This window comes from Glossina fuscipes, unplaced genomic scaffold, assembly GCF_014805625.2.
Source record: "Glossina fuscipes isolate IAEA_lab_2018 unplaced genomic scaffold, Yale_Gfus_2 1, whole genome shotgun sequence".
Classification (NCBI taxonomy): Eukaryota; Metazoa; Arthropoda; class Insecta; order Diptera; family Glossinidae; genus Glossina; species Glossina fuscipes.
In genome coordinates this window covers 32846935-32859173 of record NW_023998415.1, presented here as the reverse complement: position 1 = coordinate 32859173, position 12239 = coordinate 32846935, and the positions used below count along the sequence as shown (strand labels likewise).

At 33.4% G+C, this 12239-nt stretch overlaps 1 protein-coding gene across 1 annotated transcript in view; it reads right to left on the bottom strand.

The window, feature by feature from the left end:
• Positions 1–12239, bottom strand: part of LOC119632657 (dynein heavy chain 3, axonemal) — a 108988-nt gene that overhangs the window by 6629 nt on the left and 90120 nt on the right. Inside the window, exons 52-55 of the mRNA XM_038025673.1 lie at positions 8292–8714; positions 7443–7579; positions 5209–5383; positions 3652–3824 (exon numbers count right to left, since the gene is read on the bottom strand). Of these exons, the coding sequence (XP_037881601.1) occupies positions 3652–3824; positions 5209–5383; positions 7443–7579; positions 8292–8714 (908 nt within the window). The remainder of the gene's footprint in view (positions 1–3651; positions 3825–5208; positions 5384–7442; positions 7580–8291; positions 8715–12239) is intronic.

The window sequence follows — 12239 nt, the reverse complement described above, 5'->3', positions numbered from 1 at the left end:
ATCGCGGACTTTTTTCACATGTGAAGAAAAAAATTGAGTGAAATGGTTGTGTATTTGCCTCTTCGATCCCCTTTATAGGTAATAAATTTTTGCCAATCACTTTTGCTAGATTGTGTGAAAATGCGCTTCACATTATAACAGTTATTCAGTAAACGACATTCCCGCATAATAAATAAATAGTTGAATTCGGCTGCATTCATGTGCACGTCCCTTGGTTTTGCGCTCATGTTTCTTTATAATCAACTCACAACTCAGCATTATTGCATTACGAATTGGTTATGTTTTATCCGTTTTTGTTCTCGTTATGGATTAGCGTTCCTCAAAATATTGTATTTAATGCTTTAATCTCAATTGCAGATGGAATTAGCGGGTAATCATCATCTAACGACTTACTATCTTAACGCTGAGCAGTCGCTGCCTTTACTGCCTATGTCTGTTTACATTCGGTTAGCCATTCACATAAGCGAATTACCACGACCCTATCCAATACTCTGTTTAGAATTTCTTTATGCTAAACTCAGTCATCGATTGCGTTTCGCTATCTTTCTCTCCAACAATATTTCCGCTTATATTGGGTCGACCGTTCGTTTGTGCTCTTGAGCTACCACATTCCTTTCATCTGCCCCTTAGCTATTCTCCTTCATATTTGGCGGGAGATAGCTGTTGACTGCCAACTTCTCATTACTTTTTCCCACTTTTAGCTTGTTTATTAACAACAACCTGAATTGTGTACACTTGAAACGCTAAATAATAAAAGCCATTATCTGACGACTGAAGCTTAAACCGTGAACGTTAATTCATAACCCAACGATAAGAATTTATTCAAGTTTTTTTCCGATTTGCGAGAAAAGAAATCAATTATGTAATAATAGATTAAAAAATTAAATTCATTATGATGAAATACAGTAAGAGGCAAAAATGAAGTATTGCTTGCTCCTGTGATGACGAGGAGAGACTTAAAACATTCCCCTTTTTATACTCGTCAGCGAAGAATGAGGAGTATATGGATTTTGTTAAAACGTTTGTAACGTCTACAAGCTAGCTTCAGAAAATCGATTTAAGCGTGCCCATCTGCAGTCTATCCGTCTGGCCCCCTATATATGTCTGTCTGTCTGTGTGATGTCTGTTGTAAATATTACACTGGCCGTTATCGAATTTGCGAAAAGATTGAAAATTCTTGTAGGCAGGGGCTAAATCAGTCGAAGGGCGCGCCCACAGTGCTACGTAAGGTGAGGACACATCTGTTTTTCGTAAATTACGCCAGATAGATCAGCAAAAATTTGAACGCATCCTCTACGGGCAACGTTGTACTACGTGAACGAAAATGCAAAAAAATCGGTCACGCCTACTCAATATTATAGTATACCAAAATGTAATTTTTTTCCCAATAGTTGACTGCAAAAGCCCCACAAGGGTATATAAATTTTTGGCCAGTTTAAAATTCGGATTGCATACAAGTACGTCCGTCCGTTCATTTGTCCATCTGTCCTTCTTCGCAATCGTGTGGTATCCGTGATAAAAATACTCTCGTAAGCGAATTTGAAAGGAAGACAAAATTTTCAAAGAACATTCTCGTAACACGCCCACCCGACTGTAAACTCCTCTTTTGCTTTCCATGTTTTTTTTTTTTGGCTTGTTACGCACAACGTACAACACATATACCATATAAATTTTATTTTGAGAGAAGAAAAAATCAGCCACGCCCAACAAATATTATAGAGTATGAAAGTTTAGTTCTTTTCATTTTCTTTAGGGTCACGGCGATGGTTATAAAAGATTCGATCACGACCGAATATAATTTGCTTACTCATCCTTTTTAAAAAATGTGAACACATATGAACACATACAGCAGCAAGTTTTCTCTTTTATTATTTACTCATTATTTATCAGTTTCCTTAATATAAAGAAATATGAATTTCAGTAATATTCACAAGCTGGATGTAGGGATTGTGGCAGACTACCGGGACACTGTAGAAATTTGTAAAACTTACTTAACCTCTTAAAAAAATATGAAACTTGAAATTTCATTGATATATTGCTGTTAGTTAGTTATGCGTTTCGGGATTGCGAGACGTAGCCCCTGATTTTGGGTTATTCTAATTAATATTGTAGCGGACATGTGTATGTATATACTTTATAGACGTATCATAATAGACGAATGATATTTTTTGTTTTTCTTTCACACAATAATTATTTCAATTTCTTTTTTCATATTTCAAATGAAGAAGAAAAGTTTTTATTAATAAACTAGAAGCCTGCGTTTTTAACTACGCAATAAATCAATTAAAATGTTACGAGGACGTGAAGAATGAAAACAAGTCGTAAGCTATTTTTAGATTATTATTTATAAGGATGATTGCGAGAAACAGAACATTGTGCTTACAATGTGGGAACGCGTACACCGATATTTGATGTGTGATAGTAATGCAGCACGATTACAATCCAGAGCGTTTCAATTAAATCACAATAATTGGCATTGCGTAACCGATGGTGAATTCACCTGACGACTTCTATAAAAGAATTTTCCTTCAATAATTCAGACAGCAACGCGCTGTAATAATAACTGCATATTTTTTTGCTCAACACAATGTTCTTCAAAATTTATTGTTGTTGTTAGTTTTTGAATAAAAAATGGTAACTAAGTTAATGGTAGTTTTAAATTCCCCACAAAGCATATATGGATAAGTTTGGAAGTAGTGCATCCATTTACTTCGTTTTAAGTCGAATTTTTTTTTTGTTTTTTTTTTTTTGCTTATTTACATTTTCGATATTCTTCTCTCTTTTAGCAGTCAAGTACTCATCAATTAAAAAAATTTTTATCGTAAAAATGCATTTCATGTTTGTTTGTGTGCTATATAAATAAGAATATAAAATGTCTGAACACATACATACATACATACATACATACATACACACATATATATATATATATATATATATATATATACACACGCAAACACAAACCCATGTACAATTACATCTATTATAGAATTGTAAGAATAAATATGTGCCCACATCGATGTTCTTAAATGTCGCACATGCAAGATGATGATAAAAATTGTGTAAAAATTATATAAAATGCTGAGAAGATTCTACAACAAAAAAAACAACAAAAAATCTGCAGCTACAAAGGCTACAACACACACAGAATAACTGGACATATTTAATTCCATGGCATGGCAAGAAATGAATTAACTGAAAACTTGTGCTTGCGTATACAAGCAAATATGTATGCACTCGGTGTGTACATATGATGGCATCGCCTTTGTGGAAACGAAAAAAAAGAAAAAGCTGAATTTCGAACATGACCCCTAATTTGTTGAGTGACATGCTACACCAGCAATAAGAGCAGCAATAGTAACATCTCACTTACAGTGGCCAGTCCAGCTGTGAGAAGACATGCTGCTAACTGCAGTACGTTAGTTGTATTTTGTGCAAACGTGTATTTGTGTTTGCATATCAGCGCGCTTACGTATATATATATATATATATATATATATATACACACACACATGCATACAGACATATACCTGCATCTATATAAATTTTAAAATAATTTTACGTTTCTTCTTATTTTTTTTCTCTTCTGCTTTTTTTAATATATTTCCCTGTGATGGGTTTTCCCCCTGATGTTCTGGTTAATTGACTTACTTGTCGTACATATTACGCTGTTTGGCGTACATGAAAAGACTGGCCATGGGATCGGAGCCGGGCGATAACAGGAACACTAATGGTATTTTTGGTGAGCTGTCACCAAATGATGCATTTAAATCGAAGGGCGGTGGCTCTACAAATGAACGATCCATGTTACGTGTAATATAACTCTGGAAAAAGCGAGAGAGAGAGAGAGAGAGAGAGAGATAGAAAAAAAAAAAGAGAAAATTGAAAAAAAACAAGGAACGTTTAAATATAAATTAAATGAAATTGAAATAAGCAAAAATTATTGGATAATATTCAGAAAAAAGCGGAATACGTATCAAAAGAAAAGCAAGCAATAATTTCTGTTAGAGTGATTCTCAGTTTTATTGTTTCTTTTTTCATCTTCTCAATATTCATGGCCGATTTATATTGAAACGAAAAGTCTGTAATAAACTGCAATTGTTTTTGGTTAACTAACACTCATATCTGTATGTGGCATCATCTTACTGGCAGCGCCGACTATTAACTACACTATACCGCATTATACAATTTTTTATCTGTCCTCGTCATAAACGATTATAAATTGTATCTTTCTATCCCATATAAAAGGCCTATTTTTTATGCGCCCAAACAATGGATCGCTTTAGTCCAAACTTATCGCAACAATTTTGATTTATTATTGTATTGTTGTAGTTTTCGTTATTAGATAATAAAATTTATATCTTGTTGCCACACCACACTTTTTTATCAAGATTTCTCGAGAATGTTTACACTAGAATTTTTCGTTCTTAAGTCAGTGTAACAAGCTTAATCAGAATAACTGGAAAGAAAAAAAATTTCTAATTTGTACTTTACCAAAACAAAGTCACGGAAATAAGGAAGAAGAGTTTTACTCTACTACTCATGAGGCTTCTTTGACAGGGATGTTTAAGTTGATTCGGGAAGTGTTTCTGCATCGAGTTTTATCATAAAGTTTCTTAAGTCTTTCTAGGTATGGCATAGATGCGTACAACCTTAATATACCTTCATTATAAGTGGTGTAGATGATTTTATGCTAACTTCATACGTCTCGATTGAAGTATTTTACTGACGATAAGACAAATTCAGGTCAGGACATTCACTTTATCAGTGAGACCTTTGACGTCCCAAATTTGATAGCATTAAGCGGACGTACAGACTACGCTATTGACTTTCTTAAGGGGCACGTTTATATTATACTACTTTCGAGCATCTTCATCATATACGTATTACAAACATAGTTGGGGGAGGTAACATCTTAAGAGTTTTAGAATAATAATAGCCTTTGGAGTATTATCACCTTCAACAACACGAAAAAGGTGAGATATCTGAACAGACTCATAGTTCAATAAATCAGACAGCACAGCGCTACCGTCAAACTTCTGTAATAAATGTCGGATATCCTTCGTACTACATTGCACTTTTGTTTACATTAAAGTGGAATCTAATGTACAGCTTATTAACATTATTTCATAAGTTTTTCATTTTTCGCGTATTTTTTTTTTTTTTTTTTTTTTTTTTTTTGTGATTATTTTTATTAGCCAAACTTACCCTGACAGCTGGAACAATTTTATCGGGTCTTAGGCATTTTAAAATTATCAAGTGTAACATTTCATCGACATTTTCGTACGGTGCCGGAAGGCTAGCCTCCTCTGGTGATGACAAGTCATAGTATGTTTTCCATTTGGCAATGTCTTTTTCAAAATTTGTAAAAAACTTTGGTAGTCTAGAATGAAGAAAAAAAGAAGAAAAAGTTGCAAAAAAAATCCGCACAAATCTTTTCATAATGTTATTATTATAATAATCTTTTGTATAATTTACAAAGCATAATAAGATATTATTGAAAAAAAGAAGAAGAAGAAAAACGAGAATCCTGCTTTTCAATGAGACGAAAGGACATCTGCGAATGTCGATTTGTTTATATACAATTATATACATATGTATATATATATATATATATATATATATATACGTTGGAGAAGTTAATACTTGGATATGCACGTCATGCTTGTTTCTGTCACATATATAGATTGCGTATGTACTCGAATAAAGGACTACTGGCTGTCCGCATGTAGCAGTGTATTATGCAAGTTTCTCTTAGGAAATAATTTGTAAAGTTGCAAAATAGTAGTAATTTTTTTTTTTCAATATGCTAATGAAGGGAAATTATTACGAAATATAACATAAGCAGTTTATAAAATGTGCTCATAACTATGTGGCGAAAAATACATAAATAAGTGCAACCATTAAATAAATCTTCATAAATAATAAAATCCGCACGATATATGAATATACAAATTAATTCATACAGTAGACCCTCCTCTAGTACGGATACGTATAAGACGGCGGCAAAAGGACGATTGTCTTCGTTGTGATTTTATGCAAAAAGATAACGTAAATGTGTTGACAAATTTTTAAGAAAAATAACTTGTGAACATTTTTTTATTATATTATTAGCCAAGGATCAAAAGAAATTGTTGTCATGTAGTGTGTTAACCATGGTTAGTAACGATACTTATTTTAATTATGACAAGTTAGTTGAATACTTTGGAAAGTATCGATAATTTCGAGGTTGTGTAGACTTTTGAGGTTGTGTAGAGAAGTTTAAAGGTTATGTTCGGTGGTAACAACTCCCTTTTATGTGTATATGTACATATGTAATTGGCGTGTATTAGATAGATGAAAGCATGCATATGCAACATTCAATCATAATTTTTTGCTCTTCTTACAACTTCCTTAATATAGAGTTAAGCCATATGATGCGGGTATGGCAATGAAGAGAACAAGGTTAGAGTCGGTATGTCATAAGAATAAGTGTTTGGTATATCCAATAAGTGCTGGGCTGTCGTTAGCAAGCAATTTCCATATAACTTAAATTTTGCTATAAATCATTGTCTTGCATAAACAAGAATGAAAATTCTATTCGGTCATGACCAAAAAAAAAAAAAAAAACAAAAACGGGGAAAGGATTGTTTTCATGTTCTACAATACTCGATGGGCGTGGCTGATTTTCTCTATTTCCGAAATAAAAGTACAAACTTCTCAGTTGCATGTGTAATACTATATGAGTAATAAGCAAAAAAGTTTTTGTTATATAGACGAGTGGGCTTGTTGTAGGAAAAGTTTCGATCCCTTTTAAATCCTCTTGGAAGTTTGCAAGTGATATCTTCATTTTTGCGAAGGCAAGAATGTTTATTGCCGATACTGCACGAATGCGCAGAAGGTGGGATGGACAGCCTATTTTCAATATCAACTCGGGTCTAAGAATTTTCAATGTTTTTGTCAAATTTGAAGCTGATAGCGACCAGCAATAATGTTAGCCACAGCCAGGCAAACCTATAGATAGACAGACGGACAGACTGGCCCGCCTAAACCCATTCAGAATTTCAAGCTGATCAAGAAATTTATATAACTTGTGCGGTTCCCGTCGCTTTCCTCTGCGCGTCGCAAACTTTCTGACGAAATGAATATACCCCTTATTTGTCGGCGATGGGTATAAAAAGAAACAAGAAAAAAGATCAATACATTAATGAATGCATTTGCATGTACCTAAATATGCATAGAGGCCCATTTAATATTTACTCGAAAACGTGTATTTAAGGACTTAATTTTTTGGAATAATACCTCAAAAAGGCATTTAACCTTTTTTGTGTTTTTGTGTTGGCTTTATATTCTAAGAAAGCTGTATAAGCAAAATGTATATTTTGCAATGCTTTTGTGTCGGTATATGAATGTTTGTGTATAATGTGTGTGGAGAAGAGAAATTGTATGGTGCGATTGCTTACCCTTCCAAGTTGCTGGCAAGCACAACTTGAGTCCAAGCCTTTTCGGGAAGCCATGCCGATGCCGGATTAGGTGGAATATTTTGCAAGCCAACGCCTCCCGTTAAAAAGAACAACAAGTGCATTTTATTTACTTTGCCCTGTGTTTTGTATGCGGTTTTTTTTTTTTTTTTTTTTTTGGTTTTTTTATTTGTTGCCCAGAGTTCCCATTATGCGACCATGAACAATATATATGCGCACAGCGAGCCAGCATAGAACATCAGATCAAAAATGAGGTCGATGTTGGTGTTGATGAACATTTACATTACATTCGGTATAGAGTCGTTAGGTGGTACGGGCAAGATTTAGACGAATGTTTGTTTCACATATATATAAAGAAAAACAGAAAGACAAAAAGCAAATGGAAAGTAAATACATATGTATATGTAAATGTAAATAGAAATAAAAATTTGTATATATATATATGTATAATATATAGAAATGGAAGGAAAATAAATGAACAAATGAATAGGCTAAGTAAGCATAGAAATGTTTTTTTTTTTTTTTTTTTTTTTTTTTGTTTGTTTCTGGTGTGCGTTTTTCCCACATTACTTTTTGCTTTTGTTTTCTTCTATAGGTTTTTATTTTCATTTATTTATTTAATTTTTTTTTTTGGATTTGTTTTTTCATGTTGGTTGTTGGTCGAAAATTAGCAAATGAAAGGAGCAAAAAACATTCATTAAAATGATTGCTTCAAATGTTGTTATCTTCTAGTAAATTAATGATTCGTTTATTGCTGTAAATTTATATCGCATATATGTATGTAAATATGTATGTATATACAAATAGGAAAGAAAAAAAAAAATCACTTACTCTTGATACCAATATACCCAAGCACATGACCAATGATATGACGAGTTTATCTTTTTCAAATAATGATCTGCATACGTTCTGATAAATTGATTTTGTGAAAAAATCATTTAAGTTAGCCAAACGTTCCTTTAGTGCGTTCGATTTCGGTGCCTTTAGTATGGCATTCACAAATAGATTTAAAAACCATCCCAACGAATATTGATACATCGGATCAATGTTTGCCAGTTCACTGATGCAAAAGAATAGTATGGCAGAGTGTTTGGCTACCGGTACATAACGTTGACGTGCCTCATCAATTTCCGCCTCGGTTGCGACGGCAACAACTTGCTTCTTTTGAATCTCCTCTGACAGTATTTTACTGGATGACAAAATGTTAATGGCATTTTCATCTTCCAACACATTGCCTTCGGATGTTGACAGAACCTGGCAAATCAAACACAAATAATACAATAGTACTCTCCTCTCGCATAATACAACGCTTCGAATATTGAAAACTCATTTCTTCTTTAAGTCGATTTAATATGATTTCTATTAAGCTTCATGACATTTTATTGCATTATGCAAGCGAGAGAAAGGACGAAATAAACATTAAACGGCATATAAATGCACTCAAACAAAAAGCAAAGAGCACAACCTCCCCTCCCCCCCAAACTCTGCCGCTATATATGTGGATAGATCACATTAACTTTTACTATTACGGTAATTCAATCAAAGACAATTCAATCAATACATTTCTTAAGTTTTAATTTTCTTCTTCAATTTTGACAGATTTAAGACTAAAAAAAAAAAAAATAGATTCGACAAGTTGGACGTTTAAAATTGTCACGCTATCCTTAAGGATAACGCTATAATACGTGGTTACTTCAATCTTTCGATGTGAGGTGTACGTGTAGCCAAGTTATACAACCAAGTAAGTGCATCTTGACTTTGTGTACGGAAGCAGGTAACAAAGCATTTGCTCATAGCAAGGTCAGTACATATTTCACGGACTTTCAACAGTTGACAGAGAGATTGAGTTCATTTTAAAATTCGTTCGGATGTTCGAAAACTGATTAGACATGTTTTTTAAGCGCAACTATTATATATTTGCTTATAATAAACAATGAATGCAGTAACGCAAATGACGATATATATATATTACGATTAATAATATTGCAGTTATATAAAATTAAATGAAAAATAATTGGCTTCAAAATTGAAATGCCATAGCATTTACATCATTTTCCATCGCAATGACAATGAATGTTATGGCATTTACGTCCGCACAATGTATGAAATGAGCAATCTTCAGCTTTGTGTCTTTTTCTTGTTTTTGCTTATATGGTAAAAATAATGAAAAATGAGAAAAGAGAAATTTAAAAAAATTTAAAAGACAAAAAAGAAAACAATTGAATAAGGAACAAGTAACTTTTCCTCCTTCCTGCCTCTGCAATGCGCCATCTAGATGATGATATATTTTTCATTTGTAACGTTCTATTAATGCAATCAATTTGTTTTTTTTTTCTGCTTGCTACTGTTTTTTTTTTTTTTTTTTTTTTTTTTTCTTGGAACAAATAAGCAAACGAGCATACATTAACACAGCCATATCGACCAGTTGGTTGTCACAAAAATTAAACTCCAAGATGGATAGAGTATGCAGAAATCGAGATATATATACATATTTTTTACGGGATGAAATCGACATATTTTTCTTCATTTCAGACGAAATTAGAAAAATTACCGAAATTAGTTAAATCGATGTCTGCATAAAAGTGATGTACAGAAATTATAAACAAGGGCAGACCAGATAATGAAACTAGTTCCTCCTCGCTGCACAAACACTTATCACTCAATTTGTGCAATTATTATGAATATAATTTATGTATAGTTAGTGAAAAATCCTAATTTGGTTAAGTCATTAATTTGCGTTCAACGATTCGTTTATGGACTCCATCTCTCTCTCTCCCGCCATTTGCTTAGAGTATTTAAGTGAAATACGGTTGAAAAATTGAACAAAGCAAGCTGAAACTTGACGGAAACTTTATTATTGGGCGTTCAACGCCCACAAATGTGTTCGTAATAATATGCAAAAAAAGTTTTGGAATTGATGAAAGGCGCCTCAGAAACAAGCTTCAAAAACCCCATAATATATATAAACTTTTGGCCAGATCCAAATTTGAAATGCATTTAAACATGTCCGTCTGTTAATCCGTTCACCAGTTTGACTGCGCGAATGTGTAGTACTTGTGGTACACGTTATGTCGTTAGCGAGTATGAAGTTATTGTCGCGAAATTAGCAAAAGAATTTCGAAGTCACTTTTAAACTTTGCCCAAGACGCGCTTACAACTCCCTCACGCTAATGCGACAAAAGCTTTTATTATGAAAATAGAAAAAATCATCCTCACTTTTTTCGTCCTTTCTGGGATGATGGGGTATAAACGTCAGAATACCAAAAATGCAATAAACATAGCGAGATAGAATCTTTCAGTGATTATGCTCAGCATAAGGCAGAAATGTTCATTTTGTTGCCGTCTTGCATGCAATCTGTCCAATATCCTCTTAAAAAAACTGTTAAAAATGTATTCACCTATCTCGCTGCCTGAAGTCGAATGAAGCGAACAACTTCAGTGGCCAATATGGATACGGAAATAACTTCGATACGCGCACAAACCCGCCTTGCATAAATCACAAAAGTGAGCAAGAAAGAAAATTATATTCGGTCGGAAAAGGTGAAGGACGATCGGCCTTTTCAAAATAAAAGTGCAAATTTATGTGGTCCATGTACGGTACTTTATGAGTAACATTGAAAAAAACTTGGAAACGAAAGGTGTTCATACTTTCCGTTACATAAACTAGTGAGCATTGTAAGCGCGTTCTTTGACCGGTTTGGATCAATTCCAAATTCTTTTGCACTTCTGTAGGCGATATTTGTTTATTTGCAAACGGCAGAACACACAGCTGCGTAGACGTGGCCGATTTGTTCCATTTTTATAGAACTACTAGAACATCACCCACAGAGTGTATGTTTAATTTTTCGTAGAGTTATCCGTTTCTCAGTTTATTAGTAATGAGCAAAAAGCCAATTTGTTATTTCTCGTGAAATAGAAAGGTATCCTCACTCTACGTGGTACTGTAGCCGTGCCGTTCGACGGTGTGTGCAGGAATTTTCAATGTTTCCGGCAAATTTGAAGTCGATGCGTTCATTTTTGCGGTCAGGAGAATGTTTACAATCGACATTGGATAGACGGACAGACAGACCTGTATAAATCAATTCAGAATTTGATGCTGATCAAGAATATATATACATTGTTAGTCCCTGAAGCTATGTTGTGAGTGTTGCAAACTTTCTGACAAGATGAATACACCCCTCATCTGTCGGTGATGGGTACAAAAATAAAATGGAAAATACTTTAAAACATTCGTTATGTGTTCTGATAATGTAAAGAGAAAAGAATTTTATTGTCCACATTTAGGTAAGAGTATTACATATTATGCTTGCCTACTTTTAGGAAAGGAAATAAATTGCTTTTCAGCTGACAAAAAGGCAAACAAATCTTTTTTTATTCGTGTTAAGTCAAATATATGAAAACGTCTTATTAATTTATGAACATCGTATATATAGAGATACGGTATAATAAGTATAAGAAATCGTATTTTTCATAACTTTCGGGACATATTTAATTAAAATTGAAATCTTTGCATAACCTTAAGGGGTTTTTCTTTTCAACGTATTCACTTTAGATGATTCGATTTTCTAATAATGAAAAATTGCGCTTTCACATCAACTAGAAATTTTTTTTTTTTATTTTTCACAGGATTTGAAAACAAAACGAAATAACTTAGAGCGAATGCGAACTATAAAGAAGGTTAGCGACCAAGAGAGAAAGGGATAGTATGTGAAGAAAGAGAGAAAGAGAAAGAGAGAGAGAGAGAGAGAGAGAGAGAGAGAGAGAGAGAGAGAGAGAGAG